This window comes from Pseudophryne corroboree, chromosome 4, assembly GCF_028390025.1.
Source record: "Pseudophryne corroboree isolate aPseCor3 chromosome 4, aPseCor3.hap2, whole genome shotgun sequence".
Taxonomy (NCBI): domain Eukaryota; kingdom Metazoa; phylum Chordata; class Amphibia; order Anura; family Myobatrachidae; genus Pseudophryne; species Pseudophryne corroboree.
This window is the reverse complement of record NC_086447.1, coordinates 301,533,026-301,560,110: the sequence shown is the minus strand read 5'-3', so window position 1 is coordinate 301,560,110 and position 27,085 is coordinate 301,533,026. Positions and strand designations below refer to the sequence as shown.

Sequence of the window (27,085 nt, the reverse complement as noted above, 5' to 3'; positions counted from 1 at the left end):
TCCGCACTTGGGATGGGCGCCCAGCATCCACTACGGACTACGAGAAATAGAATTATCGGTAAGTAAATTCTTATTTTCTCTGACGTCCTAGTGGATGCTGGGAACTCCGTAAGGACCATGGGGATTATACCAAAGCTCCCAAACGGGCGGGAGAGTGCGGATGACTCTGCAGCACCGTATGAGAGAACTCAAGGTCCTCCTCAGCCAGGGTATCAAATTTGTAGAATTTAGCAAACGTGTTTGCCCCTGACCAAGTAGCTGCTCGGCAAAGTTGTAAAGCCGAGACCCCTCGGGCAGCCGCCCAAGATGAGCCCACCTTCCTTGTGGAATGGGCTTTTACAGATTTTGGCTGTGGCAGGCCTGCCACAGAATGTGCAAGCTGAATTGTACTACAAATCCAACGAGCAATAGTTTGCTTAGAAGCAGGAGCACCCAGCTTGTTGGGTGCATACAGGATAAACAGCGAGTCAGATTTCCTGACTCCAGCCGTCCTGGAAACATATATTTTCAGGGCCCTGACTACGTCCAGCAACTTGGAGTCCTCCAAGTCCCTAGTAGCCGCAGGTACCACAATAGGCTGGTTCAAGTGAAACGCTGAAACCACCTTAGGGAGAAATTGAGGACGAGTCCTCAATTCTGCCCTGTCCGTATGAAAAATTAGGTAAGGGCTTTTATAGGATAAAGCCGCCAATTCTGAGACACGCCTGGCCGAAGCCAGGGCTAACAGCATTACCACTTTCCAAGTGAGATATTTTAAGTCCACAGTGGAGAGTGGTTCAAACCAATGTGATTTTAGGAACCCCAAAACTACATTGAGATCCCAAGGTGCCACTGGAGGCACAAAAGGAGGCTGTATATGCAGTACCACCTTGACAAACGTCTGAACTTCAGGAACTGAAGCCAGTTCTTTCTGGAAGAAAATCGACAGGGCCGAAATTTGAACCTTAATGGACCATAATTTTAGGCCCATAGACAGTCCTGTTTGCAGGAAATGCAGGAAACGACCCAGTTGAAATTCCTCTGTAGGGGCCTTCCTGGCCTCGCACCACGCAACATATTTACGCCAAATACGGTGATAATGCTGTACGGTTACATCCTTCCTGGCTTTGATCAGGGTAGGGATGACTTCATCCGGAATGCCTTTTTCCTTCAGGATCCGGCGTTCAACCACCATGCCGTCAAACGCAGCCGCGGTAAGTCTTGGAACAGACAGGGTCCCTGCTGGAGAAGGTCCTTTCTTAGAGGTAGAGGCCACGGGTCCTCTGTGAGCATCTCTTGAAGTTCCGGGTACCAAGTCCTTCTTGGCCAATCCGGAGCCACGAGTATAGTCCTTACTCCTCTCCTTCTTATGATTCTCAGTACCTTGGGTATGAGAGGCAGAGGAGGGAACACATACACTGACTGGTACACCCACGGTGTTACCAGAGCGTCCACAGCTATGGCCTGAGGGTCCCTTGACCTGGCGCAATACCCGTCTAGTTTTTTGTTGAGGCGGGACGCCATCATGTCCACCTTTGGTTTTTCCCAACGGTTCACAATCATGTGGAAGACTTCTGGGTGAAGTCCCCACTCCCCCGGGTGGAGGTAGTGTCTGCTGAGGAAGTCTGCTTCCCAGTTGTCCACTCCCGGAATAAACACTGCTGACAGTGCTATCACATGATTTTCCGCCCAGCGGAGAATCCTTGCAACTTCTGTCATTGCCCTCCTGCTTCTCGTGCCGCCCTGTCTGTTTACGTGGGCGACTGCCGTGATGTTGTCTGACTGGATCAGCACCGGCTGACCTTGAAGCAGAGGTCTTGCTAGGCTTAGAGCATTGTAGATGGCCCTTAGCTCCAGGATATTTATGTGAAGTAATGTCTCCAGGCTTGACCACAAGCCCTGGAAATTTCTTCCCTGTGTGACTGCTCCCCAGCCTCTCAGGCTGGCGTCCGTGGTCACCAGGACCCAGTCCTGAATGCCGAATCTGCGGCCCTCTAGAAGATGAGCACTCTGCAACCACCACAGGAGAGACACCCTTGTCCTTGGTGACAAGATTATCCGCTGATGCATCTGAAGATGCGACCCGGACCATTTGTCTAGCAGATCCCACTGGAAGGTTCTTGCGTGGAATCTGCCGAATGGGATTGCTTCGTAAGAAGCCACCATCTTTCCCAGGACCCTTGTGCATTGATGCACTGAGACTTGGCCTGGTTTTAGGAGATTTCTGACTAGTTCGGATAACTCCCTGGCTTTCTCCTCCGGGAGAAACACCTTTTTCTGGACTGTGTCTAGGATCATCCCTAGGAATAGAAGTCGTGTCGTCTGGATCAGCTGTGATTTTGGAATATTGAGAATCCAACCGTGCTGGCGCAGCACTATCTGAGATAGTGCTACCCCGACTTCCAACTGTTCCCTGGATCTTGCCCTTATCAGGAGATCGTCCAAGTAAGGGATAACTAAAACTCCCTTCCTTCGAAGGAGTATCATCATTTCGGCCATTACCTTGGTAAAGACCCTGGGTGCCGGGGACAATCCAAACGGCAGCGTTTGAAACTGATAGTGACAGTTCTGTACCACAAACCTGAGGTACCCTTGGTGAGAAGGGTAAATTGGGACATGTAGGTAAGCATCTTTGATGTCCAGAGACACCATATAGTCCCCTTCTTCCAGGTTTGCAATCACTGCTCTGAGTGACTCCATCTTGAATTTGAACCTTTGTATGTAAGTGTTCAAGGATTTTAGGTTTAAAATTGGTCTCACTGAGCCGTCCGGCTTCGGTACCACAAATAGTGTGGAATAGTACCCCTTTCCCTGTTGTAGGAGGGGTACCTTGATTATCACCTGCTGGGAATACAGCTTGTGAATGGCTTCCAATACTGCCTCCCTGTCTGAGGGAGACGTTGGTAAAGCAGACTTTAGAAAACGGCGAGGGGGAGACGTCTCGAATTCCAATTTGTACCCCTGAGATACCACTTGAAGGATCCAGGGGTCCACTTGCGAGTGGGCCCACTGCGCACTGAACTTCATGAGACGGGCCCCCACCGTGCCTGAGTCCGCTTGTAAAGCCCCAGCGTCATGCTGAGGACTTTGCGGAGGCGGGAGAGGGCTTTTGTTCCTGGGAACTGGCTGTTTGTTGCAGCCTTTTTCCTCTCCCTCTGCCACGGGGCAGAAATGAGGCGCCTTTTGCCCGCTTGCCCTTATGGGGCCGAAAGGACTGCGCCTGATAATACGGCGTCTTCTTAGGTTGAGAAGCTACCTGGGGTAAAAATGTGGATTTTCCAGCAGTTGCCGTGGCTACCAGGTCTGATAGACCTACCCCAAATAACTCCTCCCCCTTATAAGGCAATACTTCCATGTGCCTTTTAGAATCCGCATCACCTGACCACTGCCGCGTCCATAAACCTCTTCTTGCAAAAATGGACAGCGCGCTAACTCTTGATGCCAGTCGGCAAATATCCCTCTGTGCATCACGCATATATAGAAATGCATCCTTCAAATGCTCTATAGTCAGTAATATACTGTCCCTATCTAGGGTATCAATATTTTCAGTCAGGGAATCCGACCACGCCAGGCCCGCACTGCACATCCAGGCTGAGGCGATTGCTGGTCGCAGTATAACACCCGTGTGAGAGTATATACATTTTAGGATATTCTCCAGCTTTCTATCGGCAGGTTCCTTTAGGGCGGCCGTATCAGGAGAGGGTAGTGCTACCTGTTTAGACAAGCGTGTGAGCGCTTTATCCACCCTAGGGGGTGTTTCCCAACGTGCCCTATCCTCTGGCGGGAAAGGGTACGATGCCAATAACCTTTTAGGAATTATCAGTTTTTTATCGGGGGATACCCACGTCTCATCACACACTTCATTTAATTTCTCGGATACAGGAAAAACTACAGGCAGTTTTTTCTCACCAAACATAATACCCTTTTTAGTGGTACTTGTATTATCAGAGATATGCAATACATTTTTCATTGCTTCAATCATGTAACGTGTGACCGGAGTGTGAAGTGTGCCTGAGTAACAATGGCGCACAGCTGCAGTGCTGTGCGCTACCTTGTTGAAGACTGATGTCTTCTGCCGCCGATTTTCCGGACCTCTTCTTGCTTCTGGCTCTGTAAGGGGGCCGGCGGCGCGGCTCTGGGACCGAGCTCCGAGGCTGGGCCTGTGTTCGGTCCCTCTGGAGCCAATGGTGTCCAGTAGCCTAAGAAGCCCAATCCACTCTGCACTCAGGTGAGTTCGCTTCTTCTCCCCTTAGTCCCTCGATGCAGTGAGCCTGTTGCCAGCAGGTCTCACTGAAAATAAAAAACCTAAACTTAAACTTTTCACTAAGAAGCTCAGGAGAGCCCCTAGTGTGCACCCTTCTCGGCCGGGCACAAAAATCTAACTGAGGCTTGGAGGAGGGTTATAGGGGGAGGAGCCAGTGCACACCAGGTAGTCCTAAAGCTTTTACTTTTGTGCCCGGTCTCCTGCGGAGCCGCTATTCCCCATAGTCCTTACGAAGTTCCCAGCATCCACTAGGACGTCAGAGAAAGCAGATTTATCTGCAGTAGCTGTGGAAACCAGGTGCGTGAGACCTTCCCCAAATAAGTCCTCACCTTTGTAAGGCAAAACCTCCATATGCCTCTTTGAGTCGGCATCACCCATCCATTGGCGGGTCCACAAGGCTCGCCTAGCAGAAATCGCCATGGTGTTGGCTCTCAAACCCAGCAGGCCAACGTCTCTCTGAGCATCTCTCATATATAGGACTGCGTCTTTAATGTGATTCAAGGTCAATAAAATGGTATCCCTATCCAGGGTATCAATGTCAGCTGACAAGGTCTCCGCCCAAGCCGCCACAGCGCTACAAACCCAAGCCGACGCTATTGTTGGTCTGAGCAAGGCACCCGTATGTGTATAAATTGACTTCAAGGTAGTTTCCTGCCTGCGATCAGCAGGATCCCTAAGGGCTGCCGTATCTGGAGACGGCAGCGCCACCTTTTTGGACAAGAGCGTTAACGCATTGTCCACCATGGGCGAGGATTCCCACCGTACCCTGTCCTTTGCCGGGAAAGGTTAGCCATAAGAATTCTCTTGGGAATCTGCAGTTTCTTGTCTGGAGTTTCCCAAGCTTTTTCAAATAACTCATTCAGCTCATGAGATGGGGGAAAAGTTACCTCAGGCTTCTTTCTCTAACTTCCTAGTGGATGCTGGGGACTCCGTAAGGACCATGGGGAATAGGCGGGCTCCGCAGGAAACAGGGCACTTTAAGAAAGAATTAGGAATACTGGTGTGCACTGGCTCCTCCCTCTATGTCCCTCCTCCAGACCACAGTTTGAATCTGTGCCCGGACGAGCTGGGTGCACCTTAGTGAGCTCTCCTGAGCTTGCTAAATAGAAAGTATTTTGTTAGGATTTTTTATTTTCAGAGAGATCTGCTGGCAACAGACTCTCTGCTACGTGGGACTGAGGGGAGAGAAGCAGCCCTACTAACTGCGGATAGGTCATGCTTCTTAGGCTACTGGACACCATTAGCTCCAGAGGGATCGAACACAGGAACGCACCCTTGGTCGTCCGATCCCGGAGCCGCGCCGCCGTCCCCCTCGCAGAGCCGGAAGCCAGCGTGAGAAACAAGAAGACGTCAAAAGCGGCGGCAGAAGACTCCAGTCTTCATATGAGGTAGCGCACAGCACTGCAGCTGTGCGCCATTGCTCCCACATTAAACCCACACACTCCAGTCACTGTAGGGTGCAGGGCACAGGGGGGGGAGGGGGGGGGGCGCCCTGGGCAGCAATTTAGAACCTCTTGGCAAAAAGCAGCATATATACAGTTGGGCACTGTATATATGCATGAGCCCCCGCCATTATTTTACACAAAATCGCGGGACAGAAGCCCGCCGCTGAGGCGGCGGGGCTTCTTCCTCAGCACTCACCAGCGCCATTTTCTCTCCACAGCTCCGCTGAGAGGAAGCTCCCCAGGCTCTCCCCTACAGATTCACGGTAGAAAGAGGGTAAAAAGAGAGGGGGGGGCACATAAATTTAGCGCAAAATCAGTATATACAGCAGCTACTGGGTAAACACTAAGTTACTGTGTAATTCCTGGGTAATATAGCGCTGGGGTGTGTGCTGGCATACTCTGTCTCTCCAAAAGACCTTGTGGGGGTTCTGTCCTCAAATAGAGCATCCCCTGTGTGTGTGGTGTGTCGGTACGCTTGTGTCGACATGTTTGACGAGGAAGGCTATGTGGAAGCAGAGCAGGTACAAATGAATGTGGGATCGCCGACGACGGCGCCGACACCCGATTGGATGGATATGTGGAAGGTTTTAAATGATAATGTTAATTCCTTGCATAAAAGGTTGGATAAAGCTGAAGCCTTGGGACAGTCAGGGTCTCAACCCATGCCTGCTCCTACAGCGCAGAGGCCGTCAGGGTCTCAGAAGCGCCCACTATCCCAAATTGTTGACACAGATATCGACACGGATTCTGACTCCAGTGTCGATGGCGATGATGCAAAGTTACAGCCTACAATGGCTAAAGCCATCCGCTACATGATTATAGCAATGAAGGATGTGTTGCACATCTCAGAGGAAAACCCAGTCCCTGACAAGAGGGTTTATATGTTTGGGGAAAAAAGGCATGAGGTGACCTTTCCCCCTTCACATGAGTTAAATGAGTTATGTGAAAAAGCTTGGGAATCTCCAGATAGAAAAAATAAGAATTTACTTACCGATAATTCTATTTCTCGTAGTCAGTAGTGGATGCTGGGGACTCCGTCAGGACCATGGGGAATAGCGGCTCCGCAGGAGACAGGGCACAAAAGTAAAAGCTTTAGGATCAGGTGGTGTGCACTGGCTCCTCCCCCTATGACCCTCCTCCAAGCCTCAGTTAGGATACTGTGCCCGGACGAGCGTACACAATAAGGAAGGATTTTGAATCCCGGGTAAGACTCATACCAGCCACACCAATCACACTGTACAACCTGTGATCTGAACCCAGTTAACAGCATGATAACAGCGGAGCCTCTGAAAAGATGGCTCACAACAATAATAACCCGATTTTTGTAACAATAACTATGTACAAGTATTGCAGACAATCCGCACTTGGGATGGGCGCCCAGCATCCACTACGGACTACGAGAAATAGAATTATCGGTAAGTAAATTCTTATTTTCTCTGACGTCCTAAGTGGATGCTGGGGACTCCGTCAGGACCATGGGGATTATACCAAAGCTCCCAAATGGGCGGGAGAGTGCGGATGACTCTGCAGCACCGAATGAGAGAACTCCAGGTCCTCCTCAGCCAGGGTATCAAATTTGTAGAATTTTTCAAACGTGTTTGCCCCTGACCAAGTAGCAGCTCGGCAAAGTTGTAAAGCCGAGACCCCTCGGGCAGCCGCCCAAGATGAGCCCACCTTCCTTGTGGAATGGGCATTTACATATTTTGGCTGTGGCAGGCCTGCCACAGTATGTGCAAGCTGAATTGTACTACACATCCAACTAGCAATCGTCTGCTTAGAAGCAAGAGCACCCAGTTTGTTGGGTGCATACAGGATAACAGCAAGTCAGTTTTTCTGACTCCAGCCGTCCTGGAAACCTATATTTTCAGGGCCCTGACAACATCTAGCAACTTGGAGTCCTCCAAGTCCCTAGTAGCCGCAGGTACCACAATAAGCTGGTTCAGGTGAAACGCTGAAACGCTGGGGGAAACCCACGCATCATCACACACTTCATTTAATTTATCTGATTCAGGAAAAACTACAGGTAGTTTTTTCACACCCCACATAATACCCTTTTTTGTGGTACTTGTAGTATCAGAAATATGTAACACCTCCTTCATTGCCCTTAACATGTAACGTGTGGCCCTAATGGAAAATACGTTTGTTTCTTCACCGTCGACACTGGAGTCAGTGTCCGTGTCTGTGTCGACCGACTGAGGTAAATGGGCGTTTTAAAGCCCCTGACGGTGTTTGAGACGCCTGGACAGGTACTAATTGGTTTGCCGGCCGTCTCATGTCGTCAACCGACCTTGCAGCGTGTTGACATTATCACGTAATTCCCTAAATAAGCCATCCATTCCGGTGTCGACTCCCTAGAGAGTGACATCACCATTACAGGCAATTGCTCCGCCTCCTCACCAACATCGTCCTCATACATGTCGACACACACGTACCGACACACAGCACACACACAAGGAATGCTCTGATAGAGGACAGGACCCCACTAACCCTTTGGGGAGACAGAGGGAGAGTTTGCCAGCACACACCAAAACGCTATAATTTTACAGGGACAACCTTATATAAGTGTTTTCCCTTATAGCATCTTAATATGTAATAATATCGCCACAAAAATGCCCCCCCTCTCTGTTTTAACCCTGTTTCTGTAGTGCAGTGCAGGGGAGAGCCTGGGAGCCTTCCCACCAGCAGTTCTGTGAGGGAAAATGGCGCTGTGTGCTGAGGAGAATAGGCCCCGCCCCCTTTTCGGCGGGCTTCTTCTCCCGTTTTTCTGACAACCTGGCAGGGGTTAAATACATCCATATAGCCCCAGAGGCTATATGTGATGTATATTTAGCCAGCATAGGTACTTTCATTGCTGCCCAGGGCGCCCCCCCCAGCGCCCTGCACCCTCAGTGACCGTTGGTGTGAAGTGTGCTGAGAGCAATGGCGCACAGCTGCAGTGCTGTGCGCTACCTTAAGAAGACTGGGAAGTCTTCAGCCGTCGATTTCTGGACCTCTTCTCTCTTCAGCATCTGCAAAGGGGTCGGCGGCGCGGCTCCGGTGACCCATCCAGGCTGTACCTGTGATCGTCCCTCTGGAGCTAGTGTCCAGTAGCCTAAGAAGCCAATCCATCCTGCACGCAGGTGAGTTCACTTTTACTCTAAGCAGCTCTTTAGGAGAGCCACCTAGATTGCACCCTTCTCGGCCGGGCACAAAAACCTAACTGAGGCTTGGAGGAGGGTCATAGGGGGAGGAGCCAGTGCACACCACCTGATCCTAAAGCTTTTACTTTTGTGCCCCGTCTCCTGCGGAGCCGCTATTCCCCATGGTCCTGACGGAGTCCCCAGCATCCACTTAGGACGTCAGAGAAATGCAGATTTCCAAACGGTTGCTTATGGCGTATCCTTTCCCGCCAGCGGACAGGTTACGCTGGGAATCCTCCCCTAGGGTAGACAAAGCTTTGACACGCTTATCTAAGAAGGTAGCCCTGCCGTCACAGGATACGGCCACCCTAAAAGATCCTGCGGATAGAAAGCAGGAAGGTATCCTGAAGTCCGTTTATACACATTCAGGTACCATACTAAGGCCGGCAATTGTGTCGGCCTGGATGTGTAGTGCTGTAGCAGCATGGACAGATACTTTATCTGAGGAACTTGATACCTTGGACAAGGATACTATATTACTGACCCTGGGGCATATAAAAGACGCTGTCCTATATATGAAAGATGCCCAGAGAGACATTAGCCTACTGGGCTCTAGAATAAATGCAATGTCGATTTCTGCCAGAAGGGTCCTGTGGACTCGGCAATGGACAGGTGATGCCGACTCAAAAAGGTACATGGAGGTTTTACCTTATACGGGTGAGGAATTGTTTGGGGACGGTCTCTCGGACCTAGTTTCCACAGCTACGGCTGGGAAGTCAAACATTTTTGCCATATATCCCCTCACAGCCTAAGAAAGCACCATATTACCAAATGCAGTCCTTTTGTTCACAAAGAGGCAAGAAAGTCTGAGGTGCGTCCTTTCTTGCCAGAGGCAGGGGTAGAGGAAAGAAGCTGCACAATACAGCTAGTTCCCAGGAATAGAAGTTCTCCCCGGCTTCCACTAAATCCACCGCATGACGCTGGGGCTCCACAGGTGGAGCCAGGATCGGTGGGGGCGCGTCTCCAAAATTTCAGCCACCAGTGGGTTCGCTCACAGGTAGATCCCTGGGCTATACAGATTGTGTCTCAGGGATACAAGCTGAAATTCGAAGTGATGCCCCCGCACCGTTACCTCAAATCGGCCCTGCCAGCTTCCCCCATAGAGAGGAAAATAGTGTTAGCAGCAATTCACAAATTATATCTCCAGCAGGTGGTGGTAACGGTTCCCCTCCTTCAACAGGGAAGGGGTTACTATTCCACAATGTTTGTGGTACCGAAACCGGACGGTTCGGTCAGACCTATATTGAATTTAAAATCCCTGAACATTTACCTGAGAAGGTTCAAGTTCAAGATGGAATCGCTCAGAGCGGTCATTGCAAGCCTGGAAGAGGGGGATTTTATGGTGTCTCTGGACATAAAGGATGCTTACCTGCATGTCCCCATTTATCCACCTCATCAGGAGTACCTCAGATTTGTGGTACAGGACTGTCATTACCAATTCCAGACGTTGCCGTTTGGTCTGTCCACGGCACCGAGAATATTTACCAAGGTAATGGCAGAAATGATGGTGCTTCTGCGAAAGCAAGGGGTTACAATTATCCCATACTTGGACGATCTCCTCATAAAGGCGAGGTCCAGGGAGCAGCTGCTGATCAGCGTAGCACACTCTCAGGAAGTGTTGCAACAGCACGGCTGGATTCGGAATATTCCAAAGTCGCAGCTGATTCCTACGACGCGTTTGCCCTTCCTGGGCATGATTCTGGACACAGACCAGAAGAAGGTTTTTCTCCCGGCGGAGAATGCTCAGGAGCTCGTGACTCTGGTCAGAGGCCTCTTAAAACCAAAACAGGTGTCGGTGCATCAATGCACGCGAGTCCTGGGAAAGATGGTGGCGTCATACGAAGCCATTCCCTTCGGCAGGTTCCATGCGAGGACCTTTCAGTGGGATCTGTTGGACAAGTGGTCCGGATCGCATCTTCAGATGCAGCAGCTGATCACCCTATCCCCCAGGGCCAGAGTGTCTCTTCTGTGGTGGCTGCAGAGTGCTCACCTTCTCGAGGGTCGCAGGTTCAGCATTCAGGACTGGGTCCTGGTGACCACGGATGCAAGCCTCCGAGGGTGGGGGGCAGTCACACAGGGAAGAAATTTCCAGGGTCTGTGGTCAAGTCAGGAGACTTGTCTGCACATCAATATCCTGGAACTAAGGGCCATATACAACGCCCTAAGTCAAGCGGAGCCTCTGCTTCGCAACCAACCGGTGCCGATTCAGTCAGACAACATCACCGCAGTGGCTCATGTAAACCGCCAAGGCGGCACAAGGAGCAGGGTGGCGATGGCGGAAGCCACCAGAATTCTTCGCTGGGCGGAGAATCACGTAAAAGCACTGTCAGCAGTGTTCATTCTGGGAGTGGACAACTGGGAAGCAGACTTCCTCAGCAGGCACGACCTCCACCCGGGAGAGTGGGGACTTCATCAAGAAGTCTTCACACAGATTACAAGTCGTTGGGAACTGCCACAGGTGGACATGGCATCCCGCCTCAACAAAAAGCTACAAATGTATTGCGCCAGGTCAAGAGACCCTCAGGCGATAGCTGTGGACGCACTAGTGACACCGTGGGTGTTCCAGTCGGTCTATGTGTTGCCTCCTCTTCCTCTCATACCCAAGGTGCTGAGAATCGTAAGAAAAAGACGAGTGAGAACAATACTCATTGTTCCGGATTGGGCAAGAAGAACTTGGTATCCGGAACTGCAAGAAATGCTCACAGAGGACCCATGGCCTCTGCCTCTCAGACAGGATCTGTTGCAAAAGGGCCCTGTCTGTTCCAAGACTTACCGTGGCTGCGTTTGACGGCATGGCGGTTGAACGCCGGATCCTAGCGGAAAAAGGTATTCCGGATGAGGTTATTCCTACGCTAATAAAGGAAGGAACGTGACGGCTAAACATTATCACCGTATATGGCGAAAATATGTTGCTTGGTGTGAGGCCAGGAATGCCCCTACAGAGGAATTCCAGCTGGGCCGTTTCCTTCACTTCCTACAGTCGGGAGTGACTTTGGGCTTAAAATTGGGGTCCATTAAGGTCCAGATTTCAGCCCTATCCATTTTCTTTCAAAAGGAACTGGCTTCTCTTCCTGAAGTTCAGACGTTTGTAAAGGGAGTGCTGCATATTCAGCCCCCTTTTGTGCCACCAGTGGCACCTTGAGATCTTAACGTGGTGTTGAGTTTCCTGAAATCACACTGGTTTGAGCCACTAAAAACCGTGGAGTTAAAATATCTCACGTGGAAGGTGGTCATGCTATTGGCCTTAGCTTCGGCTAGGCGTGTGTCAGAATTGGCGGCTGTCACATAAAAGCCCCTATCTGGTTTTTCATATGGACAGGGCTTTGAAGGTTTATGTAGCCAGAACGGCTGGAGTCAGGAAAACTGAGTCGCTGTTTATCCTGTATGCATACAACAAGCTGGGTGCTCCTGCTTCAAAACAAACTATTGCTCGCTGGATCTGTAACACGATTCAGCAGGCTCATTCTGCGGCTGGATTGCCACCTCCAAAATCAGTAAAAGCCCATTCCACAAGGAAGGTGGGCTCTTCTTGGGCAGCTGCCCGAGGGGTCTCGGCTTTACAGCTTTGCCGAGCAGCTACTTGGTCGGGTTCAAACACTTTTGCAAAGTTCTACAAGTTTGATACCCTGGCTGAGGAGGACCTTGTGTTTGCTCATTCGGTGCTGCAGTCATCCGCACTCTCCCGCCCGTTTGGGAGCTTTGGTATAATCCCCATGGTCCTTACGGAGTCCCCAGCATCCACTAGGACGTTAGAGAAAATAAGATTTTACTTACCGGTAAATCTATTTCTCGTAGTCCGTAGTGGATGCTGGGCGCCCGTCCCAAGTGCGGACTTTCTGCAATACTTGTATATAGTTATTGCTTAAATAAGGGTTATGTTATGGTTGCATCAGGGTTATCTGATGCTCTGTTGTTCATACCGTTAACTGGGTAAGTTTATCACGAGTTATACGGTGTGATTGGTGTGGCTGGTATGAGTCTTACCCTGGATTCCAAAATCCTTTCCTTGTACTGTCAGCTCTTCCGGGCACAGTTTCCTTAACTGAGGTCTGGAGGAGGGACATAGAGGGAGGAGCCAGTGCACACCAGTATTCCTAATTCTTTCTTAAAGTGCCCTGTCTCCTGCGGAGCCCGTCTATTCCCCATGGTCCTTACGGAGTCCCCAGCATCCACTACGAACTACGAGAAATAGATTTACCAGTAAGTAAAATCTTATTTTTCCTTAAACATGTGTACCCTCGTGTCAGGGACAGAGGGATCATCTGTGATATGCAAAACTTCTTTTATTGCAATAATCATGTAATGAATACTTTTGGCCACCCTTGGGTGTAACCTTGCATCATCGTCGACACTGGAGTCAGAATCCGTGTCGGCATCAGTGTCTGCTACTTGGGACAGTGGGCGTTTCTGAGACCCAGAAGGGCCCTGTGACACAGTTAAAGCCATGGATTGACTCCCTGCTTTTTCCCTGAACTCTGCTTTGTCCAATCTCTTGTGTAATAAAGCCACATTTGCATTTAAAACATTCCACATATCCAACCAGTCAGGTGTCGGCGTTGCCGACGGAAACACCACAATCTGCTCCACCTCCTCCCTAGAAGAGCCTTCCGCTTCAGACATGCCGACACACACGTACCGACACCCCCACACACTCAGGGAAATAACTATGTGGAGACAGTTCCCCAATAAGGCCCTTTGGAGAGACAGAGAGAGTATGCCAGCACACACCCAGCACCAACCAGACCCTGGAATAAAATCCCAGTTAGGACAGCTCTTTTATATAAAAATAATAAGAATTTACTCACCGGTAATTCTATTTCTCGTAGTCCGTAGTGGATGCTGGGAACTCCGTAAGGACCATGGGGAATAGACGGGCTCCGCAGGAGACTGGGCACTCTAAAGAAAGATTATGTACTATCTGATGTGCACTGGCTCCTCCCTCTATGCCCCTGCTCCAGACCTCAGTTAAGGAAACTGTGCCCGGAAGAGCTGACATTACAAGGAAAGGATTTTGGAATCCAGGGTAAGACTCATACCAGCCACACCAATCACACCGTACAACTTGTGATAACCTTACCCAGTTAACAGTATGAACAACAACTGAGCATCACTCAACGGATGGCTCATAACAATAACCCTTATTAAGCAATAACTATATACACGTATTGCAGAAAGTCCGCACTTGGGACGGGCGCCCAGCATCCACTACGGACTACGAGAAATAGAATTACCGGTGAGTAAATTCTTATTTTCTCTAACGTCCTAGTGGATGCTGGGGACTCCGTAAGGACCATGGGGATTATACCAAAGCTCCCAAACGGGCGGGAGAGTGCGGATGACTCTGCAGCACCGAATGAGCAAACACAAGGTCCTCCTCAGCCAGGGTATCAAACTTGTAGAACTTTGCAAAAGTGTTTGAACCCGGCCAAGTAGCCGCTCGGCAAAGCTGTAAAGCCGAGACCCCTCGGGCAGCCGCCCAAGAAGAGCCCACCTTCCTTGTGGAATGGGCTATCACTGATTTTGGATGCGGCAATCCAGCCGCAGAATGAGCCAGCTGAATCGTGCTACAGATCCAGCGAGCAATAGTTTGCTTTGAAGCAGGAGCACCCAGCTTATTGGGGGCATACAGAATAAACAGCGAGTCAGTCTTCCCGACTCCAGCAGTTCTGGAAACATATTTTCAAAGCCCGGACTACGTCCAGCAACTTGAAAGTCCAGAGTAGCCGCAGGCACCACAATAGGTTGGTTCAAATGAAACGATGATACCACCTTCGGGAGAAATTGGGGACGAGTCCGCAATTCTGCCCTGTCCATATGAAAGATCAGATAGGGGCTTTTACATGACAAAGCCGCCAATTCTGACACACGCCTAGCCGATGCTAAGGCCAACAGCATGACCACTTTCCACGTGAGATACTTTAGTTCCACGGTCTTAAGTGGCTCAAACCAGTGTGATTTCAGGAAATCAAACACAACGTTAAGATTCCAAGGTGCCACTGGTGGCACAAAAGGGGGCTGAATATGCAGCACTCCCTTAACAAACGTCTGTACCTCAGGCAGTGAAGCCAGTTCTTTTTGAAAGAAAATGTATAGGGCCGAAATCTGGACCCTTATGGACCCTAATTTTAGGCCCATAGACACTCCTGACTAGGAAGTACAGGAATCGACCCAGCTGGAATTCCTCTGTAGGGGCCGTCCTGGCCTCACACCAAGCAACATATTTTCGCCATATACGGTGATAATGCTTTGCTGTCACGTCCTTCCTAGCCTTTATCAGCGTAGGAATAACTTCATCCGGAATGCCTTTTTCCGCTAGGATCCGGCGTTCAACCGCTATGCCGTCAAACGCAGCCGCGGTAAGTCTTGGAACAGACAGGGCCCTTGTTGCAGCAGGTCCTGTCTGAGAGGCCGAGGCCATGGGTCCTCTGTGCGCATTTCTTGCAGTTCCGGGTACCAAGTCCTTCTTGGCCAATCCGGAACAATGAGTATTGTTCTCACTCCTCTTTTTCTTACAATTCTCAGCACCTTTGGTATGAGAAGAAGAGGAGGAAACACATATAATGACTGGAACACCCACGGTGTCACTAGCGCGTCCACAGCTATCGCCTGAGGGTCCCTTGACCTGGCGCAATATCTTTTTAGCTTTTTGTTGAGGCGGGACGCCATCATGTCCACCTGTGGCAGTTCCCATCGATTTGCAATCTGCGTGAAGACTTCTTGATGAAGTTCCCACTCTCCCGGGTGGAGGTCGTGTCTGCTGAGGAAGTCTGCTTCCCAGTTGTCCACTCCCGGAATGAACACTGCTGACAGTGCTTGCATGTGATTCTCCGCCCAACGAAGAACCTTTGTGGCTTCCGCCATTGCCACTCTGCTTCTTGTGCCGCCCTGGCGGTTTACATGGGCGACCGCCGTGATGTTCTCTGACTGAATCAGCACTGGTTGGTCTCGAAGCAGGGGCTCCGCTTGACTCAGGGCGTTGTATATGGCCCTTAGTTCCAGTATATTTATCTGCAGACAAGTCTCCTGACTTGACCACACCCCTTGGAAGTCTCTTCCCTGAGTGACTGCCCCCCATCCGCGGAGGCTTGCATCCGTGGTCACCAGGACCCAGTCCTGTATGCCAAACCTGCGGCCCTCGAGAAGAGGAGCACTATGCAGCCACCACAGAAGAGACACCCTGGCCCAGGGGGATAGGGTGATTAACCGATGCATCTGAAGATGTGATCCGGGCTATTTGTCCAGTAAGTCCCATTGGAAGGACCTCGTATGGAACCTGCCGAAGGGAATGGCCTCGTATGAGGCCACCCTCCTTCCCAGGACTCGAGTGCAGTGATGCACTGACCCCTGTTTTGGTTTTAATAGATTCCTGACCAGTGTCACGAGCTCCTGAGCTCTCTCTATCGGGAGATAACCCTTTTCTGGTCTGTGTCTAGGATCATGCCTAGGAGAAGCAGATGAGATGTAAGAACCAACTGCGACTTTGGAATATATAGAATCCAGCCGTGTTGCCATTACACTTCCAGAGAAAGTGATACGCTGTTCAGCAACTGCTCTCTTGATCTCGCTTTTATGAGGAGATCGTCCAAGTACGTGATAATAGTGATACCTTGCTTCTGCAGGAGCACCATCATTTCCGCCATTACCTTGGTGAACATTCTCAAGGCCGTGGAGAGACCAAACGGCAACCTCTGAAATTGGTAATGACAATCCCGTACCGTAATTCTGAGGTACGCCTGATGAGGTGGATAAATGGGGACCTGAAGGTATGCATCCTTTATGTCCCGAGTCACCTTTCAGGCTTGCAATAACCGCTCTTAGCGATTCCAACTTGAACCTTTTCAGGTATATGTTCAGGTTACGGGACTACAACATGGTCGAATAATAACCCCCTCCTTGTTGAAGGAGGGGAACCTTGACCACCACCTGTTGAAGATACAATTTGTGAATTGCAGTTAACACCGTTTCCCTCTTGTGGGGGGAAGCCGGCAAGGCCGTCGGTGAGGGGGCATCTTCTCAAAGTCCAGCTTATATCCCTGAGACACAATATCGATGTCCCAGGGATCTAACAGGGAGTGAACCCACTTGTGGCTGAATTTACGAAGGCGTGCCCCCACCGGGCCTAGCTCCGCCTGTGGAGCCCCAGCGACATGCGGTGGATTTTTGTTGAGGCCGGGGAGGACTTCTGTTCCTGGGAACTAGCTGTGTTGTGCAGCTTCTTTCCTCTGCCGCCGCCTCTGGCAAGAAAGGATGCACCTCGGACTTTCTTGTTTCTTTATTCGAAAGGCTGCATTTGATAATGTCGTGCTTTCCTAGGCTGTGCAGGAATATAAGGCAAAATATTAGAATTTACCAGCTAAAGCTGCGGAGACCAGGTCCGAGAACCCTTCTCCACACAATCCTCAGCCTTCCATATGCCTCTTAAGTCTGCATCATCTGTCCAGTGCATATTCTACAGGACACGTCAAGCAGAAATCGACATAGCTTTGACTCCAGGACCCAGTATACTCATGTCTCTTTGGGCATGTTATATATATATCTCTTAAGACAGCATCTTCAATATGTATATATCTATATATATATATACAGGTTGAGTATCCTTTATCCAAAATGCTTAGGACCAGAGGTATTTTGGATAACGGATTTTTCCGTATTTTGGAATAATTGCATACCATAATGAGATATCATGGTGATGGGACCTAAATCTAAGCACAGAATTCATTTATGTTACATGTACACCTTATACACACAGCCTGAAGGTAATTTTATGCTAATTTTTTTATAACTTTGTGCATTAAACAAAGTGTGTCTACATTCACACAATTCATTTATGTTTCATATACACACAGCCTGAAGGTCATTTAATACAATATTTGTAATAACTTTGTGTATTAAACAAGGTTTGTGTACATTGAGCCATCAAAAAACAAAGGTTTCACTATCTCACTCTCACTCAAAAAAGTACGTATTTCGGAATATTTGGATATGGGATACTCAACCTGTATCTATATATCTACATATATCTCTATATGCATACTAGGGTCTCAATCTCTGCTGATAAGGTACCTGTCCACGCTGCCACAGCGCTATAAACCCATGCTGACACAATCGCCGGTCTGAGTAGTGTACTAGAATGTGCACGCTATCTGCAGGATCCCTGAGAACAGCTAGTGCTACCGTCTGGGCAAACGTGACACCCTAGGGGAAGATTCCCATCACATCCTGGCCCTAGTGGGGAACGGATACTGCCTGAGAATTCCTTGTGGGAAGCTGCAGTTTCTTGTCCGGAGATTCCCGCCCTTTTTCCTCCTGAGAGGAGGGAAATTTACCTCAGCTTTCTTCCCCGTAACATGTGTACCCTTGTGTCAGGGACAAATGAGTCATCAGTGATATGCAAATCATCTTTTATTACAATAATCATATATTGAATAGCTTTCAGCCATTTTTGCTGTAACTTTGCATTATCGTAGTCGACACTGGAGTCAAACTCTGTGTCGACATTAGTGTGTATTATTTTGGATAGTGATCATTGTGAGACTCTGAAGGTCTCTGCGACATAGGGACAGACATGGGTAGATTTCCTGTCTGTTCTCTAATCTTTTGTGCAATAAATTCACCTCAGCACTTACACATATCCAAACAGGTGTCGGCGTCGTCGACGGAGACACCCTCTCACACATATTTTCTCTATCTCCTCCTTAGGGGAGCCTTTTACCTTAGACATGTCGACACACGCGTACCGACACCACACACACAGGGGATGCTCTATTTGAAGACCGTTCCCCCACAAGGCCCTTTGGAGAGACAGAGAGAGAGTATGCCAGCACACACCCCAGCGCTATATAACCCAGGGATTTACACTACAACTCAGTGTTTACCCAGTAGCTGCTGTATATACAAATTTGCGCCTAAATTTATGTGCCCCCCCCCCTCTTTTCACCCTTTGTGTATCTGGATACTGCAGGGGAGAGCCTGGGGAGCTTCTTTCCAGCAGAGCTGTGAATAGAAAATGGCGCTGGTGTGCTGAGGAAAAAGGCCCCGCCCCCTCAGCGGCAAGGCTTCTGTCCCGCTTTGTGTGAAAAAATGGCGGGGGGTTTTACATATATACAGTGCCAGACTGTATATATGTATTTTTATTGCCAAAAGGTACTTCAATTGCTGCCCGGAGCCCCCCCCCCCCCCAGCGCCCTACAGTGAACGGAGTGTGTAAGTGTGCTGGGAGCAATGGCGCATAGCTGCGGTGCTGTGCGCTACCTTAAATTAAGACAGGAGTCTTCTGCCGCCGATTTCGTCGTCTTCCAGCTTCTGTTCTTCTGGCTCTGCGAGGGGGACGGCGGCGCGGGAACGGACGATCGAGGACAGGTGCCTGTGTTCGAACCCTCTGGAGCTAATGGTGTCCAGTAGCCTAAGAAGCACAAGCTAGCTGCAAGCAGGTAGGTTTGCTTCTCTCCCCTTAGTCCCACGTAGCAGTGAGTCTGTTGCCAGCAGAAGCTCACTGAAAATAAAAAACCTAATAAATCCTTTTACTAGTAAGCTCAGGAGAGCCCACTAGGAGCACCCAGCTCTGGCCGGGCACAGATTCTAACTGGAGGAGGGGCATAGAGGGAGGAGCCAGTGCACACCAGATAGTACCTAATCTTTCTTTAGAGTGCCCAGTCTCCTGCGGAGCCCGTCTATTCCTCATGGTCCTTACGGAGTTCCCAGCATCCACTAGGACGTTAGAGAAATATATAACAACACTCACTGCGCCAATTACATGTGCCCCCCCCCCCCCCCTCTTTTTTTGCCCTCTGTGACCATGTTCAGCAGGGGAGAGTCCGGGGAGCCAGCTTCTCTGCCTGTGCAGTGGAGAAAATGGCGCTGGTTAGTGCTGAAGGATCAAGACCCACCCCCCTCAGTGGCGGGCTTCGGTCCCGCTCAAATAATCAAAAAACTGGCGGGGGTTAATATACTGCCTCCGCTGTATCTGTACATCTGCCAGTGTCCCTTGGGGCTATTAATTGCTGCCCAGGGCGCCCCCCCTGCGCCCTGCACCCTTAAAGTGCCCGCTGTTGTGTGCGTGTGTGGGAGCAATGGTGCGCAGCGTTACCGCTGTACGTTACCTCACTGAAGAACTTAAGTCTTCTGCCGCCTTTGAAGTCTTCTTTCTTCCTCTACTCACCCGGCTTCTATCTTCCGACTCTGTGAGGACGACGGCGGCGCGGCTCCGGGACGAACGGCGAGGGTGAGACCTGCGTTCCGACCCTCTGGAGCTAATGGTGTCCAGTAGCCTGCCTATCACTTAAGTAGGTCTGCTTCTCTACCCTCAGTCCCACGATGCAGGGAGCCTGTTGCCAGCAGTGCTCCCTGAAAATAAAAAACCTAACAAAATTCTTTACAGAGAAACTCAGGAGAGCTCCCCTGTACTGCACCCAGTCTCCTCTGGGCACAGGATCTAACCGAGGTCTGGAGGAGGGACATAGAGGGAGGAGCCAGTGCACACCCATTCTAAAGTTCTTTATAGTGCCCATGTCTCCTGCGGAGCCTTTCTATACCCCATGGTCCTTACAGAGTCCCCAGCATCCTCTAGGACGTAAGAGAAATAACTTTGCTAGAGGACCTCTGGAAAGCTCCCCTAGCTGTGACCGGCTCCTCCGGGCACATTTTCTAAACAGAGTCTGGTAGGAGGGGCATAGAGGGAGGAGTCAGCCCACACACTCAAACTCTTAAAGTGCAAGTGGCTCCTAGTGGACCCATCTATACCCCATGGTACTAATGTGGATCCCAGCATCCTCTAGGAAGTAAGACAAAACACGTGGATCTGAGGATTACTCACAGACCCGCGTGTTTTGTCGGATTCCGAGGCCAAATCAGACAGGTTTTGGCACTATTTCCGACAAGGTCAATCCGACTTTAAAAAACAGTTGGTCGGGAACGGCCAAATCCGCTAATTGAATACTGCTTTGTCGGATCCTTTCCATCGGAAAGGATCCGACAACACTGAATACCCCCCATCGATAGAGATATCTGTCACATGTTGAAATTCTAAGCAACATTCCACAAGATTGGTGAAATTTAATAGAGAAATGCAGCCCATCACAGCTACTTGCATACATTTTTGTTATGCAAGCATCAGGAAAGCATTGCCAGCACCATTATCTCATCTTTACTCACAGATCATTCTTCTTTTCCCAGGATTTTAATATCCAGTCAGCCCTCATGATAGGAGTTCCCAAGCTTACAGCAACCTGCAGGAAAAAATAGAAATATTGACACTGTGTGGAAGGCAGGAGGTAGATGAGTAAGACTTCAGGTTTTTTTTATGCTGTTATTGCACTTCACTTGTGGAAGCATGCCTTATTAACAGGAACTTCATAAGTTAAATGGAATTCTGTACGTGATTTACAAAAGACACATATGGAGCATAAAAAACAAAACATAAAAACAACAAGATTTATGGTAAGAACTTACCGTTGTTAAATCTTTCTGCGAGGTACACTGGGCTCAACAAGGAAATATATCGGGGTGTAGAGTAGGATCTTGATCCGAGACACCAACAGGATCAAAGCTTTAGACTGTTACCAAGATGCACAGCGCTGCCTCCTCTATAACCCCGCCTCCATGCCAGAGAGCTCAGTTTAGTTAACCAGCCCAATGCAGTAGCAGGTACCAGAGACGACAACCACTCGTAGCCAATTTTACCACACACTCACAACAGGAGAGGGTGTCAGCGGCTATGCCATGACAAACCTAAAAAAGCTAAGTGCGTCAGGGTGGGCGCCTTGTGGAGACCAGTGTACCTTGCAGAAAGATTTAACAACGGTAAGTTCTTACCATAAATCTCGTTTTCTGCTGCGGGGTACACTGGGCTCCACAAGGAAATACATTGGGGATGTCCCAAAGCAGTTCCTCACGGGAAGGGATGCACTGTAGCTGGCACAAGAACCCGGCGTCCAAAGGAAGCATCCTGGGAAGTGGCAGTATCAAAGGCATAGAACCTAATGAACGTGTTCGAGGACCACGTAGCTGTCTTGCACAATTGTTCAAGGGTCGCACCACGGTGGGCCGCCCAAGAAGGTCCAACCGACCAAGTAGAATGGGATTTGATGGTAGCAGGAACCGGACGACCAGCCTGTACATAAGCATGTGCAATCACCATTCTAATCCATCTGGCCAATGTCTGCTTAGAAGCAGGCCAGCCACGTTTGTGAAAACCAAACACAAAAAGAGAATCAGATTTCCTAATGGAGGAAGTTCTCTTAACATAGATACGGAGAGACCGTACCATATCCAAAGATCGCTCTTTGGAAGACAGCTCAGGAGAATTGAAGGCCGGAACCACAATCTCATGGTTAAGGTGGAAAGAAGGCACCACCTTGGGTAAATAACCTAGGCGTGTCCGAAGAACCGCCCGGTCACAGTGAAAAATTAAATAGGGGGACTTATAGGATAAGACACCCAAGTCCGAGACCCTTCTAGCTGAAGCAATAGCCAGCAAAAATAACACCTTAAAGGGAAAGCCACTTAAGGTCAGCAGAGGTAAAAGGCTCAAACGGAGACTCTTGTAAGGCCTCAAAGACCACCAACAGATTCCAAGGGGGCCACAGGTGGCACATAAGGAGGCTGAATCCTCAGCACACTTTGAGTGAATGTATGGACATCAGGTAGGGTAACGATCTTTCTGACACCAAACCGACAAGGCAGAGATGTGAACCTTGAGGGAGGACAGATGCAGACCTAAATCCAGGCCTTGTTGTAGAAAGGCCAATAGTTTGGCAGTAATAAAACTTGAAAACGTCATGATTGTGAGACGCACACCAAAGTAAAGTAAGCATTCCAGACCCTATGGTATATCCGAGCAGAAGCCAGCTAACGGGCCTTCAACATAGTTTGAACGACCGCTTCAGAAAAATCCTTGGCCCTCAGGACGGAAGCTTCAAGAGCCATGCCGTCAAAGCCAGACGGGCCAAATCCTGGTGAACACAAGGGCCCTGAATGGGGAGGTCTGGTCGTTGTGGAAGTAGAAGGGAACGATCCAACGAGAGGCCCTGTAGATCGGAGAATCAGTGCCGCCTGGGCCACGCTGGAGCGACTAGAAGTAAGTTTCCTCTTTCTTGCTTGAACTTCCCGTATTACTCTGGGCAAGGGGTACACCAGAGGGAAAACATACGGCAGCCGAAAGTTCCACGGGATTGACAGAGCATCCACGAACGCTGCTTGAGGATCCTTTGTCCTTGCTCCGAAGACCGGAACCTTGTGATTGTGTCGAGACGCCATCAGGTCCACATCTGGGAGACCTCACTTGTCCACGAGAAGTTGAAACACTTCCGGATGTAGGCTCCATTCTCCGGCGTGCACGTCCTGACGACTGAGATAGTCCGCCTCCCAGTTCAGAAAGCCCGGAATGAACACTGCTGATATGGCCGGCAGACGGCATTCTGCCCACTGAAGAATCCGTGATACTTCCCTCATTGCCATGCGGCTTTGAGTGCCGCCCTGATGATTGCTGTACACCACCGTGGTGGCGTTGTCCGATTGTACTTAAACAGGTCTGTTCTGTATCAGATGCTGGGCCATTGTCAATGCATTGAACACTGCCCGCAGTTCCAGAACGTTTATCGGGAGTAGAGACGACTCCTCGGTCCACCGACCCTGGAGAGAGTGCTGTTCCAACACCGCGCCCCAACCTCTCAGACTGGCATCCGTCGTCAGCAGGACCCAGTTGGATATCCAGAAGGGACGGCCCCTGCTCAATCGTTGGTCCTGAAGCCACCAGCTCAGTGACAGACGGACCTCCGGAGATAGGGAGATCATTCGAGATCTTATCCGGTGAGGCAGACCGTCCCACTTGGACAGAATCAACTTCTGCAGAGGACGAGAATGGAATTGAGCATACTCCACCATGTCGAAAGCCGACACCATGAGACTTAGCACTTGCATTGCCGAATGAATCGACACTTGCGGACGGGATAGGAAGCATCGGATCTTGTCCTGAAGATTCAGGACTTTCTCCTGAGGAACAAACGCTGGTTGTGGGTGTCCAATAACGCTCCCAGGTGTACCATGCTCCGAGCCGGAACCAGGTAGGATTCCTTCCAGTTGATCAGCCATCCGTGGGCTTTCATGCACTGGATTGTCAAATCGAGATGACACAGGAGAAGTTCTGGGGAACTCGCCAGGATTAACAAGTCATCTATGCATGGTAGTATCCTGACCCATTGACGGCGTAGCATGGCCGTCATGACCGCCATAACCTTGGTGAAGACTCGCGGAGCCGTTGTCAAATCAAAAGGTAATGCCCGAAATTGGTAATGAAGTTTGCCCACTGCAAACCGCAGGTACTGCTGACGAGATACTGCAATAGGAATATGTAGGTAGGCATCCTGTATGTCCAGGGAGACCATATAGTCCCCAGGCTCCATTGCCAGAACAATAGAGCGCAGCATTTCCATACGGAATTTGGAAATTCGCACATGCTTGTTCAAGGACTTCAGATTGAGAATGGGCCACGAGGACCCGTTCGGTTTCGGGACTAGAAACAACAGTGAATAGAACCCCTTGCCCCTCTGAGCCAGAGGCACCTGTACCACCACTACTGTGGACAGGAGGGAATGTACCACAGAGTGCAACGTGTTTGCTTTTGCCGGATCCAAAGGCACATCTGTTAGGCAAAATCGATGAGGGGGGCGATTCTTGAAGGGATATGGCGTAACCTCGAGCAACGACTTCTCTCACTCAGGTATCCGAAGTGGTCATCAACCATTCCTGGGTAAAACCTAGAAGTCGGCCCCCTACCCTGGATTCCCCCAGGGGAAGGCCCGCCCCGTCATGTGGCAGGCTTATCAGTTTTTGAAGCTGGCTGACGGGCGGCCCAAGCACACTTCGGTCTGCGCTTGGCAGGTCTGGAAGCACGGGCTTGCTTTGGGTACGCCTGACCTTTTGCTTTACCTGGAGTATGAAAGGGCTGAGGGAAAGTACTCCTTCTGTGCTGAAGGAGCCGTACCAGGCAGGCAGGCTGTTTTAGCAGTAGCCAGCTCAGCCACAATCTTATCGAGATTTTCTCCAAAGAGAATGTCTCCCTTGAAAGGAAGAACCTCAAGGGTTTTTCTGGAATCCAAATCCACCGACCAGGATCTCAACCAAAGGATATGTTTGGCCAAAACGGATGCAGTAGCAGACTTGGCCGCAAGCACCCCGGCATCGAAGGCCACCTCCTTAAGGTACAGAGAAGCCGTGGCACTATACGAGAGATATTGTCAAGCATGTTCAGAAACATCAGAAGGCAGTTCCGCCTCAAGTTCCTGAGCTCACGCCTCAACAGCTTCAGCAGTCCAAGTCGCTGCAATAGTTGGCCTTTGAACAGCCCAGACAGGGTATAAATCGGGTATAAATATACCTTAAACCTTAGCAGGAAATGGGACACGACACCAAATTGCATTTCAAAACTATGTTGGGGTCCAACCCACCAACGGTTATTTTACTAGCAGGGGGTTACACAATAATACAATACGAGAAAGGCTACAGTCAATGGTACATACGTTTGTTCGCCTGCGCTTCCCGGTCCGGTCCTCAATTATCAAGGTAGATGACCTTCAGAGATTGTGTGTGACCGGGCTGCAGCTGGATTTTTATACATTTGTCCAAAATCTAATACAATGGAAACTGTAATCTATTTGTCTATTGGTCACTGGGATGGTCATTTACAGTACAGGAGAGGTTATAGGTCAGTTTGAATAGGTGGGTGATGTCTGGTCCAGGTGCACTTGCAGATGTTCTCCACTGGGTTCCCGCCGAATATCAGGAGTACAGTAAATACAGTTAATATTAATATTCTGCTCCTGCGCATTACTATTCGCAGGAGCGTGCGATCTTCTGCAAACCAACACCGGAATATTGCTCTAAAAATACCCTACAGCTGGATACCAAACACCACCTCCTAACCTAATTCTGTCCCCTTCTATCCTGTAAAGGTGAATCCCTTTGTTATTATACCCTTTAAGCAAGTGTAACTCGCTGGTGTGGTGCATGTAGACTATGTGTACATTGTGCACTATGTTGATTAAATATGTAATGTGTCTTTATGGCTTTTCCATGCGATTACAAATACTACCGTAATTACTCATACCACGCGCTAATACGAAGGACCGCGTGAGCGGTCATGCGCAACTTGCGAATGTGCACGCACGGCAGAACAAGTACGTGCATGGAGGCCATCTGTGTGGTTTGTACGTGAGGTGTGTACTGAAATATTTTTGACTTCGACACTAGAACTACAAAGTAATACTCAGTATAGCTATATGTGATAATAATAGATATAACAAACACAGTAAGCACTGGATGTATATCACAGGGTGTTTGTACCACACAACCCTGACAGTATGCACTATTTCTTAACTAGCACAGTCGCAGTGAAAGGAAGAATACTCAAGTGTCCTGTAGGAAGCACAGCACTGGCAGTCAGGCGGTTCCACAGAGGAGGATTTGCCCCATCAGTCCTAGAAACAGCTCAGCTCCACCTGTAATGGCCGCTGATCAGGAGTGAGGGAGAGAGATATGCAGCTCCAGGGCGGGAACATTACAGAAATGGCACCCTGGTGCGGCCTACTCCCCCTGCTGGCATCCCCTCTGGGCGTGCGGGAAGTGATAAGAAGAGGAGGTAATGGTACAAAAGTCCCCCCTGATCTGTGCCCCTGTAAAAAAAAAAAAAAACACCCTGGTGGCTAGTGGAACAGCAGCCCAGTAATCTGTGTCCACGGCCACACGGGATCGCGGTGTACAGTGTGGGCACAGAAGCCCCTTACCTCCCATTGACAGTGGCCCTGCGATCCGGGAGACGGCGGCATGTGTGAGGCTCACAAAGGACAGAGGAAGAAAAGCCGGCGCCTTCGCTGTAGTGACCCGCCAACCGCGGCACGGGAGTATACAACCGCTGCAGGGACGTCTTCAGACACAGCCTGCTGCAGCCCTGGTATAGTCCTCTTCTTTTTTGTTGAAGCTAAAGCTAAGAATTAGGCTGCCTGAGGCAGCCCCCTGTTAAGTGACCTACTACTGCAGGCACCAACTACAAACTGAGCTCTCTGGCATGGAGGCGGGGTTATAGAGGAGGCGGGGTTATAGAGAAGGCGGCGCTGTGCAACTTTGTAACAATCTAAAGCTTTGAGTCTGTTGGTGCCTCGGATCAAGATACTACTCTACACCTCGATGTATTTCCTTGTGGAGCCCAGTGTACCACGCAGCAGAAA

General features: G+C 49.8%; 1 protein-coding gene across 5 annotated transcripts in view; it reads right to left on the bottom strand.

The window, feature by feature from the left end:
* The window catches only part of ECT2 (epithelial cell transforming 2), a 719,104-nt gene that overhangs the window by 441,943 nt on the left and 250,076 nt on the right, over positions 1–27,085 (bottom strand). For all 5 annotated transcript variants that reach the window (XM_063916272.1, XM_063916273.1, XM_063916269.1 and 2 more), the window contains one exon: positions 21,018–21,091. In XM_063916272.1, coding sequence (XP_063772342.1) covers positions 21,018–21,091 — 74 coding nt within the window. The remainder of the gene's footprint in view (positions 1–21,017; positions 21,092–27,085) is intronic.